Source organism: Convolutriloba macropyga, chromosome 5 (assembly GCF_964194025.1).
Source record: "Convolutriloba macropyga chromosome 5, txConMacr16.3, whole genome shotgun sequence".
Classification (NCBI taxonomy): Eukaryota; Metazoa; Xenacoelomorpha; order Acoela; family Convolutidae; genus Convolutriloba; species Convolutriloba macropyga.
The window spans coordinates 60,795,269-60,814,816 of record NC_134472.1 but is presented as its reverse complement, the minus strand read 5'-3'; the positions used below and the strand labels follow the sequence as shown (position 1 = coordinate 60,814,816).

Genomic DNA, 19,548 nt, shown 5'->3' with positions numbered 1-19,548 from the left:
TCGATTAATCCCTGTAGAAAACGAAAATTTAAAAAATCTTTTTAATTCCATATTCTACGCTGGACAAGCTTTCTGATGATACCAGTCTCAACTCTCTACGATGAATATATCGATCGGCGAAAATTGACTGAACAAAAAAAAACCCATTTGAGTATATAGTTCCTCCCCCCTCAAGAGGGGTCGGAACAAAGAAAAAAAGCGTAAAGACGTTTTGACATTTTTACGACTTAAGTTTTACAGTTTGAGTTTGAGTTTAGCAGTACTTTTGTTCGACTCCTTAGCATTATTGTTCGACTCACGTAAAGATTAACGCTACATTAATTGTGACGCTGGAGTGATTATTTACAGCCAACATACACACCTAGGAGACGTTTAAAGTCTTTCCATATATTCCGATCTGGATTACTGGAATAATTCGGCTGATTTGAAATTAATTGTGGTTTTTCCAATTTCTTTTTGTTACATTTTTTTCAAAATGTTGTTTGTTTCAGGAGTGATTTAGTTTTGGACAGGCAACGGAGGTGGTGTCTGGACGTGACAGGATTATGATGGATATGTCGATTGTGTCTTCCATGATTGTTCTTTTCCTTCCTTCTCACCCCTCTGGGCCAAAAAAAAACATTATCCCCTCCTCTCGTATCCCCTCTCCTATTTTTGCAAATGAACAAACTGATGCTTCTCAAACTACTCAATTGTCTTGTACAAAATCCTCCCAACTATTCGCTTCTATTTCATATGTCAATATATTTACTACTACTATACATACATAAATACATACCTATACTTACTACTACTATTATTGTGTTCTATCATTACCAAGTAGTATTATTGTGACAAATTTCGAATGATGATACATTCATAACTCAGCAATACCAAGATACCAATTTATATCAATCAATCAATCAATGAGATTTCTGACCATTTTTGAAACCGCTAATTCTTGTCCAACTGTAATTTTTTTGCATTCAGACAAAATTTCCAAAAAAAAATTGTTTAACCTGGGATGGTAACGATATTTGTAGTGGTATTGCGGTGTTTCATTATGAGTGATGATTGTAACTCAATTATTATTTAATACGCAATATAGTGCACGCATCAGTCTTTTTCGACATAATTCTTCAGATATTTTCTAAGTTATTCAGCTCAAATTAGAACAGATAGATTAGGTGATTTTACCCGGGTCGAGTCCGAATGGTTATCTTGTAAGAACTTGCAAGTTTCTGGCAGAAACTTACAAGGCGATGCATCGCCTTGCAAGTTTTTCTTCCAAAAACTTGCAAGTTCTTACAAGATAACCATTCGACTTGCAAGTTCTTACAAGTTAACCATTCACTTGCAAGTTCTTACAAGTTAACCATTTTTTGCAAGAAACTTGCAAGTTCTTACAAGATAACCATTCGGTCTCGACCCGGGTATAGAAAAGGCCAAAATATAACAGATACATCACAATTTAACTAATCTCAAAGTACCAAATGCGCCAAAATGTCGAATGCCCTGAACTCAATTTTATTCATCTTTGATCTTTTAGCACAAAATGCAAGATTTTTATTTGTGCGCCAGCCCTTAAAAAATGAAGTAATTTTTGTCGCAGCTAATTTTTGCTCAATGCAAAAAATTCGAGGCTCAAATTTTCCGAAAAAATTAAACATTTACTACTTTTTCACGTTCGTATGCGTTTGTGTGCTTAAATATACTTCAAACAAAAAGGCTCGCATTATTCTGTGAATGGCTCAGGATATTCCCACATTCGCTTGGGAATTCACATATCACCACGTGGAATGATATCGAAGAAAATTTTAATTAGGAATGTGTTTTCTGTTTTTGCAAGCTTTTGCAAAAAAAACTGTTTCATAAAGGTTTGAAAAAAGAAGAGGAAACGCAAGTATTTCAGTTTTCGGAGGAACAAAATGCCTGAGTAACTTTACATTACGAGGAAAATAATTGTCTTTTCCAAAACTTTTAAAAATTGGATACAAAAGGACGATGATATTATGCCACATTGAAAAACAAGTAGTGTCTATTTTGTGTGTCAATGACGGTTCACATCATTTCGTCCGGTCTTTTTCTTATAAATTTAAACATTTAGACTGTGAGAAGTTCAATCATTTTTAGGTAATTTTGATTGATCCGAAAAAATTTTATACTGTGTACTGGCAAATTTAACTGCATGAAAGATAAAAAAATTTAATGACCACAATAAAGTGTTCATGTTTTCTCTTGATAATCGAACGTCAAACCGGAAACAAGAGAAATAGCAGAAGCCAGCATTTCAACCGCACATTGTATTCAAAGAGATGTTCTCAGAACTGTCTGTTTGCTTTTCTCAGATATTCTCTTCTGCAAATGCTATTGCATTTACATTGGTAAATTAATTTTGAAAAAAATTGATTTGATTAAATCTTTTGTGGGTAAAGTTTACTGCTGGAAAAAACTCTGCTTCAAATTTTTTACAATTGTTTGCTTAGAAAAAATGGTTATTTGCTTAGAAATGCATCAAAGTGTTAAAACATTACCATGATTTGAAATTGTTCAACAGCTCAAATTGATGAAAAATCAATGCTCTATTCACTATTTCAGTCATTTATTTCAATCAAAAAAATAAACTTGACTTTTAATTAGGAGACAAACTTAAAACTATCAAGAAAATCTCCGACAAAAAAGCGTTAAAACTGGTAATTTGATTGATGTCGAATTCAAAGTTAGTTGTATAGGAATAATGTATACTCCTTGTTGTCAAAAGGATGTATAGTATAGTTTAAAAAATCAAAAAGCGATTTTGCTGCTGACTTGTTGGAAAAGCAGCCAGAAGGGGCGACTTGCCTGACTTAAATTTGTAATTGTGAACGAAGTAAAACATGAAGAAAAGAAATAACGGAGTTTGCTGAGCATTCTCTTCAAAAGCATGACAGATAGACTCAAAGTTAGAAATTATCATATATAATAGAATTTAAAGGACGTCAAAATTTTAAAGCATAACTTAAATTTAAAATTTTTTAACAATTAAAACGTCCAAAAAAGTTTATAACAAAGCGAACCACAAACAAAAACTAAATGGTTTTCCCACTGCAACCACAAAGCAAAAAACAGGTGCTTTTAGAAACGTGTTGAAGGAACTGAAAAACGTCGAGAAACAGAACTTGACTAAATTTACAAGGCATACAATTTTTTTTAAAATATTGTCCTAGTGTTTAAAAGCTTAGACTGTTATGTGGAACTTGAACAGATACAATTCAATTCCGTTTCCTTTTTTATTTTCTATTTCAAGGTTGGGAGGATCTGTCATCATTGATATTAAGACAAGTAAGCCAGAAAAAAACTAAAAAAGAAGGTCAGGAATTAAGAACCGTCTAAAATTTTGCAAAAACAAATGCTCTCAAAATAGGATAAAGAACTCAGCCTTTGATGTGCACAATTGCAGAAAAGAAGTTTTTCTCCTTGCATTTGAAAAGAGGCAAATGAAAGTCAGACAATGATTGAGAAACAGAGAAAACAGTTGACAAGAAAACGCCCATGAAAAAAAATATTTTTCGTTCTCAATTCCAAAGGAGAATTTCTCACCCTAAATATAGTTGTTATGTTACTTATCTCGGAAAATTAAAAACGTCACTACATTTCAACCTATAAATATATACCCAAACAATGGTAGTGTGGAGCAGATCTTCAAAAATACAATAGTAAAATAAAAACAATTGAAACAGTGGAACTTATTAATTGCCGACAGAAAAAATGATAATGTAAACAATGTTAAAAATTTAAAGATGATCTAATTGACTATAAAGGGGCAAAAGTTTGGACTCTATTTTTTCTTAAAAAAACTCATTTTTAGTCAAATTACAGAATTTCAGATAGATACAGTTTATCAAAAGTAGCTCAGTTCTTGTTTTCAGTTACTTCCAAAAACTGTTGATTATCTGGCTTGAAAACGTACTAAAAAACTATCAAAGTTTTTCTCAAAGGTTTTTTGCAACTTTTGATTTTTTAAATTCTGGACAAAAAACTTTTCGGGTATTTGATATAAATATTGCTCTGTTGATTCCAACGACAAGCTACAACTTGTCTGAAATTATCGGAAAAACAGTTTTTTTTGACAAATATGGACTTAAATGTAAGCCAACTTGATGTGAAACCCTGCCGAAATGTATAAGCAATTTTTTTTCCAGAAAAGCAAAATTCTCTAAATCTACTTCTGTGTTAAATTATAGATTGAAGGACGGGTTGAAGGACCTTAGTTCGGTACAACTTATTCTAGTCTGTGATGTATATAAAAATTCAAAAACTGTCTGAACAAAAAATAGTTGGCTGGCGTAAGGTTTCTTATTTCATTTTTGTGAACTATACTTTTGAAAGTTTATGCAATTAAGTTTCTGTACTGTTCTTTCATAGGACAACAAACATTCAAATAGAAGTTTTTGAAAATTTTATTTAAAAATTTCAACTTTTCCAATTCGATTCTTCAATTTTGCTGATGAGGTTTAGAACTATATTTTACTAGTGAATGCTTTTTGACATTTACGAGCGTTGAACGCAATTTTCTTCAGCTCTACACTTGAACTTATTAAACTCAAATTGAAACCTTTCAATGTTTAAGGGATCAGTGCAAACAGCCCTAGTCGTAATCGGGCGGTTATCCTTAGGAATTGGGCTAATAGTGCATATTGCTGTCGGAGTAACATCCGGTATAAACTGGCCAGGAATGTCAATTGAATTTGATCTAGGGTTCAACTTATTAGTCGTAAATATAATACAATTTTTTTTCCAAAAATCGATGCCAAGTTTTTTATTATTACAAGGTTTAGTTAAAAGTATATTACAACAAAATCGATGTGTATTTGAGCAACCCGAGAGCTATCTCTAATTTTTAACTAAAAAATAAATTCACGAAATGGTTTGAGATCAAAAATAACCTAAACAATAACAGAGCTTTGTAACAAAATTTCCTGACTTCAAGTTTGATATATTCATAATATTGTATATGATATTGAATTATAATGGAAACTGTACGCTTTTTTAAGTTTTAATTTCTTTTTGTTCGGATTACAATTAGTTTCCCCACATGCTGTCAACTTTGAGCATGAAATATGTACACTCTTCCATTGTTCGGGGACCACTGTATGGATGGAAAACAAGGAATGGTTCAGTGTTGGGTAACTTGAACTGGTAAATGTCGAGGACTGTGCTCTTTCTCTCCTCCCCAGCATCCGAGTACACCTCAATGCAGTACTGGAACCCAAGAGGAAGCTCCACAAAGTTCCCCCCAGACACCTTCACATCTTCTGCTCTTCCCTCGAATCCCTCCACACCCTTCAGGAATGCAAATGTGTTCACACCCGAAGTGTCAATCAGGTCCTGGAGGTATTCAATAGCGACCCTGTTGAAATAGTCTTCGGTGGGTGCTTGACTGACATACTCAAACTGGACAATAGGCTGTGAACGGGAGTCCAAATACATGTGAACAACATTGTCTCCGCACTTTACAGGACAATAGAAGTCACTTTTTCCCGCGGCAGGGAACTCAACCAGACATTGGCTAAAGTCCTCGACGCTGCAGTCTGTACTGTTGTAGAGCTTGTTGGCTTTCATAATGAAATGGTAAACTTGGTTTCCAAGTCCTCCGATGACTCCGACGTCCTTTCCGCTTCCAAAAGGGAACTGATCGGCTGTCACAGGCGAATCTTTGATTTGGGCGTCATATTCTGTGGGAAAAGATTATCTACTTGACAGAAATAGGCGATTTTAAGCTAATTCTGAGCACATCAGGATGAATTTATCAACATCGCGTGCGCGCGTTCTATGATTCCTGACTGATTCCTATGAGCATTCGCTTCAAAGTTTACATCAACTTTTGAAATCTGCAATTTTGAACCATTGAATATTTTGTAGCATCAGTTTGAGGTTATTTCAAACCCCAACAATCAAACACAACTCGCCTTCTAAATAGAAAGAGAACAAGTGATTGGTTCAGAATTAAAAAAAAAAACTAATACACTGTTTATTCTCGCATGTTCCGCTGATTTTATTTTAATTAAGGAGAGAAAATGCACTCAACTGTCACTGCCGCTTAAAATGTAGATGATTTCAACAACTGAACCTCTCGTATGCTTACATTTTTAGTCATAGCAGTTCAACCAAAAATTTTTGATACCTTGAAATAACCTTGGCCCTGTAAATTTATACCAAATTATACAGTTAAAGAAAAGAATATCAATTAGTTGCAAAAATTATTATCAGTTATTTCATTTCAGATAATGATACCAGTTTGTTTGAACTCAATGATGTTAATAAACTCATAACCCAGACGAATGATGCATAACAAAACTTTTTATTTTGAGCATTTAATTTCCAGAAACCAACTGAATGTTTAACAATTAAATGTTCTTATTGCGTGAAAAAAATTTGTTGCATAAAAAATTCTGAGTGCTTTCAAAATTAAGATTTGGGCAAATTTTGTCAACTCTTGACTTACTGCCAAAAAAGTTGTTAAAAATAATTAAAAAAACAAAGTTAGATAAACACGCGCCTAAAGCAACGAAAGGAAAAAATTGATCCGATACCTAATTTCCAAGTAAAATTGTTAGTTTTTTGGCCATTTGGCCTCATACGGCAAAAGAAAGAACTAGTAAAAAATCTAAAAATCTTCATGCTGATGCAGACTAAGAATAGCTGTTACAGTTTTGTATATTTAGGCAGTGTTGAATTAAACAATTTAATTATCGGTACTCGTGCTCGAGACTACGGCAACGGTGCGAAGATGACGAACTGTCCGATAAAAAATATGTCTGCCGAATATATGTACTGCGTGGATCATATCATTTGCGGCGAAATGCTGTGCAGACGAGAAGAAGAAAAATTCAATTCAGAGGGTACCATCGTGAAACTACATTCAACGAATCTCCTTTATAATATGAGTCCCAGAAAGTTTTCAGACACACCTTTTGAAGTGATTAGAACAACAGGATATCTCTTAGATATGAATAACAGCAGAGCAGAGGGGGCTAAAAATCTGTTCGTTGTCCAAGGCACAGCAGAGTCTGATGACGGCTTCCTATCGTGTCTCAGAGAAGAAGCATGGTACTACGATACTTGAACCAAAATGTTTTAGCTCAATTTTATTATTAGATGAAAAATACAAACGTCTTGGGAGTAGAAAGTTTCAGTAAATTGAAATATTAGTCAAGCGTAATCATTGAAAGGTTTTTTTTAACATGACTTCATCTAGTGCGAATCGATTTTATCTGCAAGATGGTTCCATTTAGATCGGCGACCATGTTAACGTTCCATCTAGATGGTTTCATTCAGATCTGCAGCCACGTCTATTTTTAAAAGTAAAATTGTACAAATATATTATCTCAATTTTGTTTATGATTCCTTTAGATAAAATTTTGGTCACTATTGCTTCTTGTAAACATCATCTATCTACTTGAGCATTTTTTATTTTGTTTTGCAATTGCTATTATGTCAAAAATCAGAGTCGTTTATATAGTATCTCTCCATGCTCTCCGATAATTTGATGTATGTTTCTAACTATGATGCATGCTGAATCAGCATTCATTCATGTAGTATCTCAATTCTTTAAGTGGTTTTTAATTCTTCTTTTTAATATCTTGTCAGCAAAGGCAACACGGCATGATTTGTGATTAAATCTGTATCACCGAGAAAAGAACTTAGACGGATTTTGGCTATGAATGAGAGAAGATTGAGAAAAAGTATAGACGTGAGGCTCTTTCCTGAACACTTTCCTGAATAATAGATGCAGACTCTGCTGTGGATTTTGTTCATTTATGATTTTCATTGACAAAAGTATGTTTTTGTGAAGTATTTCAGTTTTAAACGTGTTAGGCTAATAATTGTTTCCCAGGATGAGTTTATCGTTTAGCATTATGAATGACCAGACCATCAAAAAATCACCGGGAGGGAGGGTTTAAAATTACACGGAGAAGGAATGGCTCGCCCAGGTTGAGGTCCAGACCTAAATAGCCTCTAATCAGACTGTCTCAAATCTAATCAGCCTCTGATCAGACTATCGTGCGCTCGAAACTTCCTCTGATTAGCCTATCATGCGTTTGAACACGCTCTTGACCAGACTAAACTGTGCTCCTCCTCTCATCAGACTATCATGGGCTTGAACGCCATTACTGATCAAACTAGTGTGCACTCATAGTCATCAAAGACTGAACTGACCTCTGATCAGAAGTATTCTAGGCCCCTTTTCAGACTGAATTTATCGCGAAGACTTTTCGACGAGCGTACGATGTGCAGGTGTCCATTCGATCAGAATGTCTGATCAGATATCATATTGGTTCTGAGCTATAAAATAACTTTTTTCATATTGAACAGGATGTTTAATTTTTTAAATAATGCCAAATGAAGGAAATGTCAAAACATTCTACCACGATTAGCAGTTTAAAATAATTTTGTTTTTGATTTTTTTTGGAGAGATGGCTATGTACACACACGAAAGTAGTGTCTCGAGATTTAATCGACTTTTCAAAGACCATTTTTGCGCTCTTTTAAACTTTTTCAACGATGGGACCCTTTTTTCTTGCAAATCGTGCAAGATAACCATTTTTCTGCCAGAATCTTGCAAGATAACCATATTTTGCAAGATTTTGGCAAAATTTTGCAAGATAACCGTCCAGTCTCGCCTGGGGTGATCATAGGTCTTTACGGTCTTGATATTGCTTTGTTCCTAAGAAAGTTTTCACGACAACCTTAACCTGTATTAACGTTATTACCGTCGACAGTGAAGAGTGCGTAGACAGGTTCCTCTGATCCCTTACACTTGACCTTGACCTGGAAATTGAATGCTCTTACTCTGGCATCCAACACCTCATCTTCAAAACCCTCCTCGCACTCCGTCTCATTCAAGTGGGCAGTCAAGTGAGCCACGAACACAGATGCTATCTGTGGCACCATTACTGAAAAGTTTAAAACTTTGCTATCAAGGAAACACAAGGTGGTTTGAATTATTTGAATGTAATTAGTCATTCAAAATTGGTATCTGTAATTATAAACAAAATTACGCTCAAAATATCACATGCATGTATTGTCTGATCATGGCAGATTAGTGTCTGATCATAAAACTTGTAATATTGCACCTGAGAATAAACATGAGACACTTGCCTTCATTCATGTTGATTACTCCATCGTTAAGCTTGACAAAAGATCTTTCTGGAACAAACTTTATCAGACTGGAGCCAGGCTTGAAAGCTGGAAAAGGCTGGGGACAAGCAGTTACCCCCTTTGCTGTTGGTGCACTCTGGGGTGGTGTCTCTGTGACATCATCAGCATTTAGACAATTAATGATGACCACACAGAGAACTACTAAAAATGTCACATGCATAAAATCCCAACATAACGGAACAACCTTTTTTCAAACTATTTTGAAACTCATCATCCGACAAAATTTCTTTGAAAACAATGCAGAACCTTTTTGTTTCATTTCTATAAAAAACAACGGCTTCAATCATAAAACAAACAAACCCAACAAATTGAGGGATAAGAGCCATGAAAATTTTTCACGGCCCTTTTGTAACTTAGCGAAGAATAGCACCAGTACAGAGAAATAAAAAAGATATTAAGCAGGATTTTCAAAAGGCCAAAATTTGGTCAGAAACAAATTTTTGTATGACGAACTGAAAAATATAGCAGGATAAGTCCTAAATTTAAATCTAAAGAACTGAACATAATCAAAGCTAGGCTATTTAAAATCATCATTTGAATGGCTCGTGATAGTTCCCAAAGCTTATATCAGTTAAAAAAACAATAAATAAACTTATTTTACTCTTAATTAGAAAACACAGTGGTGTTAAATACATTAAATCCATTAACAATATCTGAAATGCGTTCATATTACGAGTCTTCAGAAAACATTAGATTTGTTTTTATTTTATAAAATTTGTATCGAATTTATTAAGCCTCTCAACTGAAATCAATAAAGTCGTTCGCTTATTCTATTTCAAAAACTTATCAAATGATATTAGCCAATAATAAGATTGAGTGAAAAGACAACAAACGATATATATAATTCAACATGAGTAAAAGCTTTAGATGTAAAACCAACAAAAAAACCAATTATTAGGTTGTAAAGTTAATATTTGAATTTTATCACCATTGCAGTGAAAGTACAGCTAGTAAGTTTTGTGAACTGCCATCCCAGAACTTTTTGATTGATTGCATCGCAGTGCACGCCACAGAGCCAATTGGCCCGCACTATGAGAGCCTTAATATTCTCTCAAAAATTGAACTGTCTTTTCGGGCTGCATATTAACATCAAAACTTATTCCCAGAATGTGTTCTATATCACACAATCTTACCCTCTTCATCATATCTACCTATTTCTTCTTCTGCATACGGCATTTTGTTCGGACTATATCCACTTAAATTTGAATCTTGTGATCTCATGTTACTTACTAGGTTGCATAATTTAATATAACAACCTACACAAATATCGCTTACGTCTCACTAGAAAGACAATGAGACGATGAAATCACGACACTGATACAAAGGCAAAAAACAAGACATAAAACCACCTCAAACCAAAATTTTACGAACAATTAATTGATAAAATTTTTTATCTTTGTCACAACAAAGCAGTAGCGATCAACTAAGGCACCTGAATACTATCTTTTCCCCAAAAGAAAGTTTATAAGACCTGAGAAACACGAGATTAAAGAAAGCAAGCAGCAGGACATCAATAAGGACAACTATTACGCCCAGAATGAAAAAATTTACTACAAATCCATGGGAATAAATGCTTTCAAAGTTGTAACATTCGTTGGTCATGAAACGCAAAAACAGGAGCACGGTTTTTTTCAGAACAAAATAGTGTGAAAGCAATAGATTATTGTTAATCCATTAAACCTCTTTGATTTCACGTTATTACTGACAAAATTTTAATTATCAGTGAACTCATGTTACTAATCGGATTTCACTTTCTGAAGCAATTCAATCAAAACTTTTATTTGACCTAATTTTTTGTTCAGAGAATAATAAAACTACAGTGTCCCCAAAAATTGTTGCCCATTTATCGGATATATCTTCAAATTTGAAGCAATCAAAAGCTCAATAAACCCAAAAAAAGTCAAATTTTTCAGTCAATTATGGACACTGTATTTCATTCTTGAACGAACAAGGCGGCTCGGTAATGTGCGATGGCACATAAGGTTCCGACCCCGCCCATCCACAATTTTGGCATAATTGTCTACCAAATGAGGAACAGATAGAAAAACCCAAAAATTATTTTTTGCGAATCCCAAAAAAGCCCAAGTCTTTTTCAAAAAATTCTGTATGAACGATAAGATAGACTCCAAAGCAAATAACTCAGTGGAGTAAAAATTGATGCATTAGATTGCTGTTATATTAAGAAAGCGAGTCAAGACGAACAGCAAAATCAAACAACAACAAACATTAGTTACATCAAAAAATTTATGTCCCTCTTAAGAACTAAATTTAATAGAAAGTCAACATACGGTCAGATAAAATTAAAACTAAACAAAAACTACATATAAATCACCAGAAAACATATGCGACCAGTCCATAAAAAGGTTTGGTAACAATTATACAAAAAAGAACAAAAACAGTAAAGTAAAAAAAATTAACTTATTTTTTTGAAACAGTTAACTTCAAAGTAATAAATACCATCAGGAATCAATTAGTATTACCACAAATTTACGATTAACACTGCTCCTATAGAAGGGCATTAGGACCTGTCCTTGTTCATTTTTTAAAGCGGCTAAAAAGAACAACAAAGAAAAACAAAATTTCAATTGAAACTTGCCAGAAAACGCTGTCAAAACCGTGAAGCCAGATTTTGGCACTCAAAATATATTTGATTGTGCCTTCTTCAAACAGCTATAATTTAGTACGTGGCCATTCAATTGTAAGACTAGGTAACAAGTAGACAAAAAAGCGAAGTGCTAAAATATGTAATACTTTTAATTTCTTTTTCGAAACAAAATTACATTCAATGTCATGAAAGGCATTAATTACAAAAACAGCTATTTAATTAGGGTCGTTTATTCATGAAAAGGAAGCCCTCAAGACCTGTAATTATCCAGAATATTTCTTGCATCTACAAAAAGAACGTCAATTATGACAAAATCAAATTAATTTACTTTTTTTGTGAAAAACCGGTGTCGAAGCCAGTAATGTCATAACAAATTCTTTAAAAAAAGATTTTGGGACACCAATCCGTTTTGTTCCCTTGACACCCATATTGTCATTTTTGACCAGTAATTAACTAACGAGATTAGGTAACAAAAAGAAACATAAAACGAACAAAATTGCGAAGTTAAAAAGTTTTTTTTTTTTAATTTTGGAAAACGATTGTTTTCAAAGTCATGAAAGCCATCAGCTATCAACTAATATCAGAATATCGGTTCTTCTATTCTTTCATGAAAAGCCAATGAAAGCTATCACTCTACAGGAAATTTCATACGACCGAAACGACAAAGTATAAATGACAGTTAGAGACAAAATTAAAAAATTCAATTGATTTCTTCAAGAAAGAGGCGTCGAGGCCGTTAAAACGATGATGTATATCTTTCAAGATTTTAATATCTTCAATTGTGTCTTATTTTCAATGCTAATAAGGTGACATGGAACTGTCAATAATGTGATAGTGTGACAAAATTAGAAAACGTGAAAAACTGGCAAATATCAAAACAAACAAAAATCTGAAATCTTGTAGTATCAAAGCCAGAAAACAATAACTTCAGGCTTAAAACTGCAACCGAGAATAAATGTTAACTCAGTAGAAAGAAGAAGCAGTCTTTCTTTGCTGACACTAAGCTGGAAGTTGAGCAAATTAAGAAAAAAATAGAGGAAAAGTTAATTAAGCCCTTACTTATTGAAAAGTCAATTATTTTTAAAAAAAGAAACGACCATAAACTTTCAATTAAAAAACTAAATGCATTAGCTTGGAGGTGCTTAGCAAGCGAATTGGTTGGACCTATCACTCTTGAGCTTTGATTTGATATGTTCTGTTCTTTATTATTAAAAAAAAGTCTTTTTTTAAAAAAAAAAAAGACCGACTGATTACAACCCGATTTCTTTTGGATTGTAACAGTCCAAGAATGGCCCAAAACTAGCCCTGCTAATATTTATTGTCTGTTAGGAACAATTGATTTTTCGAATGTTGTAGATATAGATAATTTGTTAGTTGAAAACTCAAAATAAATTCTGCATTTTTGATAATCAGCGAGTAAAGTTAGCAAAAAACGGCAAAGTTTTAACTACAGTGCACTCTCAGCGGACTCTGAAGTAAAAATAGCCCCCCTCTGAGTCTACAAAGATTGTATGAGTGTTGTTTGGGGCTGTACTGTCGGCAAATTTAATCAAAGTGGACTAAAGTAGCTTATTTCGTGCTGTTTTTGATGAAAAAGGCTAAATTTTGAAATGTTTATCCAGATTTTTTGACCGAATAAATTAAATCTAAACAATCAACAGTGCTTGTTCGTCTTCAAAAATGAAATCAACGACACTATTCTTAAAAATTATAACAAATTTTACCAAAATTGACGAAAATTTAGGCAAAAATTCCGGAAAATGTGAATAAAAACAACGTGAATTCACTCTTCTTTTCTCAGAAGTTTAAACCTCGATAACTCCCTGTAGAAAACGAAAATTAAAAAAATCTTTTTAATTCCATATTCTACGCTGGACGAGCTTTCTAATGATACCAGTCTCAACTCTCTACGATGAATATATCGAGCGGCGAAAATTCACGGAACAAAAAAAAAACCCAGTTGAGTATATAGTTCCTCCCCCCTCAAGAGGGTCGGAACAAAAAAGAAAAGAAAACCTGTTTATTTTTTTACGTTTTTCAAATTAAAAAATTTTGTTTCATGGCCCATATAAAATCTGCCTCGTAAGTAAGTAAACTCCAGTTGCAATTTCAGCTCTGATTTTGTATAATCCTTATGTAAAGATTATTTCAGCACATAAGCACAAAAGAAGTGTGAAAAAGTGGGAAATGAGAAGAATTTTGAAATGCTTCAATTCTAACTCAAAAAAAAGTTTAATGGTCACTTCAGCGATGGGTTCAGTTTTGACGAAATTTTTAAAGATACGCCTATTGTATCTCCCGCAAAATATATCGACCAGCCACAAATGACTGAAAAAAGCCATTAAGTTCCTGATCCCCAAATAAGAAACTATGCACTTTAAGATAACGTTTTAAAATTATACCGAAGAGGAATGAATTACTTGCAAGATGGACAACTGAAGCTAATGTGATCGGTTGCGTCATATTTAACTTGTCAGTTTAATCGTCAAGTTGCAGATTGTCGGTTTTCGCTTCAAAAATTTAAGAATAAAGTCAGAAATTGAAAAATCAGTTGCTTTTGTTCAGTACAAGCTAGCTGCAAAATTGTTCTTATCATTGTGATAGGTTTCCTCCAAGCTGTCACCAAATTGGTTATTTATACAAATACTTACTCCCGATTGTTCTTAACTTAGGTTTATGTTCAGCTAGAAATTAAAGGAGTCATAAAGTATCCTATACCAAGCTGATTTCATTTGTGCACATACTTACGCGATAACAACGTTCTCAACTAACAAACAGAACCTTTTCGAACATTTGAGACCCACCCTCAAGCATATAAAATCATGTGATCTTATCAAACAGCAGCAAAATTTCTATCCTCACAAACATATAGAATTTAGTTCATTGTCATGAAACATGGATTGGTGAGATACATCGTAGATATATGAAAAATTTTCTTATTTCAACACTGTTTACTCTCAAAAAATTATCACAAGATGTTCTACGACGAAAAGCTGAAACTGTTATTAACTTCTTTATTGGAAATTTTAAAATTTGAACTACAACACTCACCAAGTGTTATTCAAAAATACCTCAGATTTTCGCTACAAGAAAGTTTCAAAATGTGAACATGGCGCATACATACAGATGATTCAAAATTTTTATTTTAAAAAATCTGCAAATTTCCCTGTAGGATTGGAAAAGAGGATTCGAAAAACAGAACTTTAAGTTATCGGGGAAGGAGAATAATTCTAAATGAACAGGGAACACATCGGAGAAAATGTTGAGGTAACTACAAGTTCCAATATCATTGTTAAATATTCCGTCAAATAATACTAGCCAGTAAAAAAAATGGTAGCCTTTGCAAGAGCCGTCCTAGAACATAAGAAAATGAATCAATTTTTGACCAAGATATCTGGTATGATCAAATTAAGATATGTACCGATTTGCAATATCTTTATATATGCTCCAAGAAAAAGGTACTTAAACTGTACTAAAATTCTTCTATGCAGAACAACCGCCTTTCTCGCATAGAAATATCAACTTTGAGCGTCTTTAGAATTTGTCAGTACATGATTATCCAAATGTTTCATGTTAAGTAAAACGCGTTGAAATATTTTGTCTGCATAATGTGCCTTCCGAATTTAAAAAAAAACATAACATTTTGTGCCAAAAAGTGCTGTTATTTATATCTACAGGATAAAGGAAAAAATTACGGGTCAAACGGTACTTAAAATCTAGTTTTATTGTGTTTCTAGTATAACTTGCAAATATTGTCGCGAATTGAAAAAACTTTTAGAGTCATGAAAAGCCTAGTCTGAGCAAAAAAAAAAAAACAACGTAATCAGGCTCGCTCAGTCATTCGCAGTAGTGGTAGTTCGTGGGTCTGCGGTAATGATGTTTTCCCAAGCCATATAAGAGCCTCGGATGTCTATAAGGAACTTTAAACTCACCAGAGCAAAGTGAAATGTTTGTAACACGTCTAATTAGGGTACATAATTATGCTTTTCAACCTTAAGCTTTTAGTCTTACTGGGCCAAAGTGGGGAGAAACAAACATTTAATGTGTGGTAAAATTAAATTGACTGATGAAAATTGATTCATTAATCTGTTGATTTCTGTTTTGACAAACATAGACTTTTTAAACAAATTATTTGTTAATTCAGGATTAGCACTAAAACGATTTATTTGTTCCAATTTTGACAATGATGACAGTTAAATATTAGTTATATGATACAGGTAATATAAGAAATTTGAGGTAATCAAAATTCAAGTGAGAAAAAAATCTTGTTGTATTAATCTTGCTCTATTCAGCTGAATTACTTTTTGAGTGAGAAATTCTTTTTTTTTTTAAAAAAAGGGGGAATCAGACGATCATTTGTTTTGAGATTTGTTTTTTTGGTGATCATCTATTAGTGCAAAATACGCAATTACTTTTTGATTTTCAATCGCACAATGACTTGGGAGATCAATTGTTTTGGGCTAATTCTATGTGTTGTAAAACACTGATTGGAAAAATTTGGGAACAGAAACACCTGAAAAATTTTTGATAGAAGGTAGCGAGTGATTCTACTGTTGATTCAAACTGAAGTGATATTATTAACAATAATCGCTTGTGAACTAAAGTCTCGTCGTTTTAATTCTTCTACTAGGAAACGAATAATCAGTTTTTGCTCACAAAAGGGCAACATGCTGAGCCTGCCAATGAAATTTTTGTTTGTTTGTGGAAATCGTTGGTTTAAAAATTCAAAGTAGACTCTGTTTAACTTTTGAAGTCATGGCGTGATCAAGTAACTCTGAAACTCTCAGAATGAGATTAATTGCCAAAGTGGTCATGACTCAGCGGCCTGTGGGACTTGCTAGAATCTTGCTGAGGCATCCCAATTTTTTTCAAGAAAATTGAGATGTTGCATGTCTTGTCAAAACAATCATGTTCAACTTTTGTTTCTCATTATATTATTTAGTGCTGTGTCAATTTAATGAATTCACCGACTCGGATCTAACTCATCGAAATAACAGCGAGTAAAATGTTTTGAAATTAAGCTATCATTGTTTTTATGGTGTTATACGTGCAATCTAAACACAAAACACTAAACATTTATGAGTGAAGATATAGAATCTAAGTCTAGCACCTTCTCATGTTCCACTTTGCTAATCATATTAGCACTATTGTGTTCAAACATGATTGCCCCAGATATGGGCGATCTTCATCATGAAATAGTTGCACTCGTCCATAGTTCTCCCCCCGCCATAGGGATGGAAAACAAGGAATGGTTCAGTGTTGGGTAACTTGAACTGGTAAATGTCGAGAACTGTGCTCTTTCTTTCCTGCCCAGCATCCGAGTACACCTCAATGCAGTGCTGGAACCCAAGAGGAAGCTCCACGAAGTTCCCCCCAGACACCTTCACATCTTCTGCACTTCCCTCGAATCCCTCCACACCCTTCAGGAATGCAAATGTGTTCACACCCGAAGTGTCAATCAGGTCCTGGAGGGACTCAGAAGTGAGTCGTTTGAATCCTGCATCTTCTGGCACTGTGGCGACGTCGACCAGCTCAATTCCAGTGTACAAATCAGGGTCCAGAAACTTGTCAGTGTCAGTTTCAGCGGTTTCGCCCTCTAAATAATCAATGCACTCTGCGATATGGTATTCAAATGCAACGTCACTTTATGAAGTTAATTAACATTTTTTATTTGGCTTTAATTAGAACTATTTAGAGAAGTAAACGCAGTGGAAGAGATAACATAACTGTGAGCAACTCAGCAATGCTTCGAACGTAACTCCAGACACATGTATGGAAGGTTTTCTAAGTTTGTTTTCTACCCTTTAATTAATGCGTAGTTCCCAGGTCGAGGTGGCCAGACCGAAGTGACCTCTGATCAGACGATCTTCGAGCGCAGACATGTTCCCGGCAAAATATTGACTCGAACACCATCATATACAAAACTGTATCAATTTTTGATGGTTTGTGGTTTATTAGATCTAATTTTTTTTCATTTTTGAAGAGATTTCAAGTTCAACACAAATTTAGTCCTGTTTTGTGAATCAGATTATCCTTATAAGAACGCTGAGTAACCGGTCATACCTAAGTATTATAACAAAAGAACTGAAAGGATTCGATGGTGATAACTCATTTCGATTCCCAACGCATCGTCTAAACAGTACATCCTGTGTGATGTCCAAACAGAGCAGCACAAAAGATAACTTTTTTTTCATCAGTATATTTTTCAAGTATATTTTTTCAGCACCAAAGATTTTTTTAGATCAAGAAAGGTTCGCTTCGCTAGTTTCTTTCTAGCAGTGTTTGTACATCAGATGTAATCTTATTCGATGCTTTCTTGCTATATATTTTTTTATCGGAAGCTATTTTCCTGAGAGAGATTATTTTATTGTTTAAAAAATTGCTAATTAGATCAGATCCCAAGTTGAGGCGCCTAGCGGAAGCCGGTATATCCAGTGCGTCTCAGACAGAATGTGTCCATTTCCAGATCGTCTCCCTCAGACGGTAAAATTTGATTTAGAGACTTTTGTGCTCTGATCTGATTTTTGCGCGTTCAACGAATTTCGTACCTACAACAGATTTCGTGGGCTTCATGCTGGAAAGGATGAGATTTTTAAAGAATTTGAATAAAAAATGGAAAGTTAAAAAGATTGTGAGGTAGAGGGACTAGGGGTGTTAATTTATTATTTTAATTATAAATTGTCTCCAGTTGTTCTTAGCAGCTGAAATAGCAAGCTATTATTATTTTTTTTGATTTACAAATATCCAAAGAGTCTGGATCGCATGTGCGCTCTATTTTTGTCTTATTTTGTAAGATGTGATCACAAAACGGAACGGAATGATCAGATAAAGACCAGTGCGAGGCATCAAAATAATAACGTAGAGTCCCTAAATTGCTTGTAGTTACTAGTTTTTCAAGTTTAAGGTGTCCAGAAGTGTCTGAGGTCTAAATTTGAGGTGAATAGGTTACTTTTTGACGTTTTAGAGTGAGCAATTTTTCATCAGTTAGTGGTAAATGTAATGCTTTTGTGTTCCCTACTTTGGATATGGGGTAGATTTACTGAAAAAAATGGTTTTGAGGATATTTGCGCCGAGAACTTTAGCAACTGTTCGTTAGTTTTGATTCTTTTTTCCAAATTTTTAGTTTTTCTAATTATTCCTTGCATCTGTTTCTCTGCTAGATGTCCAATCATTTTACTCTGTACAGCAAATTTGTTCGTTGTGGTCTCTGAGATGAGTCACTTGGTTTTGCTGTCTTATAATGTCAATAATATAGTTCATTTTTGTAGTTTTTTTTAAAATTATCTAAATGCTTTTGTCTTTATTTTGTTTCAATTTCATATGGTAGAGAAGCCGATTTCGATATTTAAAATGTGTTTTGCATCATTTTTAGGTTCACAAAGCCGAGCTTCACAAAGGTATGAATACCAGAAACATTCAATGTATCAGTTATTTTGTCGCTAACATTTATTTTAACCTCGGATAAAAAATTCTCAATTTCAAAATGGTCTTTCATACTGTTACAACAGCGAAAAAATCAATGTATATCATGCCAATCATTGATTTTTTGAGAGATGCCTAATTGGCAGCAAAAAACTAAACAGGTTTATGTTCAAAATACAACATCTCAGCAGTTACTGAAAAGAAAAGAAAACAGCTGTTTTATTTTCCTAGATGGCAGATCTACGACATTCTAAGAATATTCTGACAGTTTCCGTTCAATTGTTCGTATGGAAAAAATAGATAATAAATTTTTTCAATGTTAAAAACAACGCAAAAATTAT

At 33.8% G+C, this 19,548-nt stretch overlaps 3 protein-coding genes across 4 annotated transcripts in view; 1 reads left to right on the top strand and 2 right to left on the bottom strand.

The window, feature by feature from the left end:
- LOC142339517 (uncharacterized) overlaps positions 1–1,114 on the top strand; it is a 55,857-nt gene extending 54,743 nt beyond the window's left edge. For both annotated transcript variants that reach the window (XM_075389609.1, XM_075389610.1), the window contains one exon: positions 492–1,114. In XM_075389609.1, the coding sequence (XP_075245724.1) occupies positions 492–497 (6 nt within the window). In that variant the 3' untranslated portion in view covers positions 498–1,114. The remainder of the gene's footprint in view (positions 1–491) is intronic.
- The window catches only part of LOC142339521 (uncharacterized), a 462,116-nt gene that overhangs the window by 390,927 nt on the left and 51,641 nt on the right, over positions 1–19,548 (bottom strand). The window lies entirely within an intron of this gene.
- Positions 16,782–19,548, bottom strand: part of LOC142340148 (uncharacterized) — a 34,748-nt gene continuing 31,981 nt past the window's right edge. The window contains exon 3 of the mRNA XM_075390625.1: positions 16,782–17,381. Within this exon, the coding sequence (XP_075246740.1) occupies positions 16,939–17,381 (443 nt within the window). The 3' untranslated portion in view covers positions 16,782–16,938. The remainder of the gene's footprint in view (positions 17,382–19,548) is intronic.